We start from the raw sequence: 1810 nt of genomic DNA, 5'->3' as shown, positions 1-1810 counted from the left end.
ACACACACACACACACACACACACACACACACACACACACACACTCACACAGGCGCACACACACACACACAAACAGGTACATACTTTAGAATAATACGAGTGCAAAAGTAAATGTGAACATGGTTGTACACAAAAATGAACTAGAGAGACTCGGAATGGTACAATCAAACACCCTGATTGAATGTAGTATTTATGTGTGCGTGCGTGTGTGTGCATGTGCACATGTGCAATTCAAAAGAACGAGCAGATCAAAGTGATCATAAATACATCACAGACCAATACCGGAGTGATGATATCCTCTGAAAGATATGTACATACAGTATTAAATATATAGATTCAAACAGGATACAGGAATGTAGTTCAAACACACACACACATCAGCTGGTCGACTTTGACTCTTCATCCTGCCCTCGACTCTTTTATCGTCATTGATATTGTCCTTCTGATATTCAACTTAATTACATAAAAGGCTTAATAATTCCCTTTGGATTAATACAGTACCCCAAATCTGAATGAGGATTGAAAATCACAACATGGAGGCAGAGAGAGAGAGGAGGGAGAGAGAGAGACACAGAGACAGAGACAGAGACAGAGACAGAGCGAGAGAGCGAGGAGAGAGAGAGAGAGAGAGAGGAGAGAGAGAGAGAGAGGAGAGAGAGAGAGAGAGAGAGAGAGAGAGACGAGAGAGAGAGAGAGAGAGAGAGAGGAGAGAGAGAGAGAGAGAGAGAGAGAGAGAGGAGAGAGAGAGAGAGAAGAGGAGAGAGAGAGAGAGATCGAGGAGAGAGAACACAACAGTCTAGAATGACCATATCCCTTCCCCCCTAACCGCTAATTACCCATCCCCACCTTCATCATCTTCACACCCCCCCTCCACACACACATCACCACCACCCACACACACACACACATGCCGACAGGCCCTGGTCCTCACAGCTCCCGTGGGATGACGGTGAAGGGGCGGATGGGGGCGGTGGCCTCCAGCTGCAGGGCGGTGAGGAAGCAGTCCGGGGCCTGGCTGGAGCCCCGGGACTGCAGGGCCTCGCCCAGCCCGCTCCAGGCCTCGTGGGACGTGCTGTGGGCCTGCACCGCGTCCCGCAGCACCTTCTCCCCCAGGTGGACCCGCCCCGTCCGCACCAGCAGCTGGCCCTGAGGGCAGCAAGAGCGAGGTGGGGGGAGGGGGGGGGGGAGGGGGAGGGGGAGGGGGAGGGATGGATGGATGGATTGATGAATGGATGGATGGACACATAATTGAATGGATGAAAGATGGAAGGAAAGAGGGATGAGAGGAAGATGGCCAGGGCAATAGAAGGATGAATGAATGATGATGGTTAGATGGATGGATGGATAATGAATGAATGGATGTTTTGATAGATGGATGGATGGTTAGATAGATGGACGAATGGATGGATGGATGGATGGATAGATGGATGAATGGAAGAAAGAGGGAAGGAGAGAGGGATGAGAGGAAGATGGTCAGTGTGATAGATGGATGGATGGTTGTGTAGTTGATGGATTGAGGACAACTATTTCATCATGCAGTTTGAGGTTAGGCCTGAAGCTTTAAAACCAGCACATCAAGAGAGCTATGCAAATATGGACAAGCTTTTTCAGCTCTTTTTTATTTGCCCCACATTTTCCAATGTTTATTGAGGAGATACGCTGGACTGAATTGGTAGTAAAATGAAATACCATAACCAGCCTGGAGTGTGAGTCTGATCTACTGTATGAGACAACTCTAATATAATCAACTGGGATGTAACATATGCTCCATTTCAATTGTTTAATGGCGTAAAACCAAGCAAGCAGATGG

General features: G+C 48.2%; 1 protein-coding gene across 1 annotated transcript in view; it reads right to left on the bottom strand.

Moving 5' to 3' along the window:
* Positions 1-771: 771 nt before the first annotated feature.
* Positions 772-1810, bottom strand: part of ttc7a (tetratricopeptide repeat domain 7A) — a 36972-nt gene continuing 35933 nt past the window's right edge. Inside the window, exon 20 of the mRNA XM_060073875.1 lies at positions 772-1181. Within this exon, the coding sequence (XP_059929858.1) occupies positions 928-1181 (254 nt within the window). The 3' untranslated portion in view covers positions 772-927. The remainder of the gene's footprint in view (positions 1182-1810) is intronic.

Source organism: Gadus macrocephalus, chromosome 15 (assembly GCF_031168955.1).
Source record: "Gadus macrocephalus chromosome 15, ASM3116895v1".
Classification (NCBI taxonomy): Eukaryota; Metazoa; Chordata; class Actinopteri; order Gadiformes; family Gadidae; genus Gadus; species Gadus macrocephalus.
Note: the sequence above shows the minus strand (reverse complement) of the source record. Positions and strands in the feature narration are given on the sequence as shown.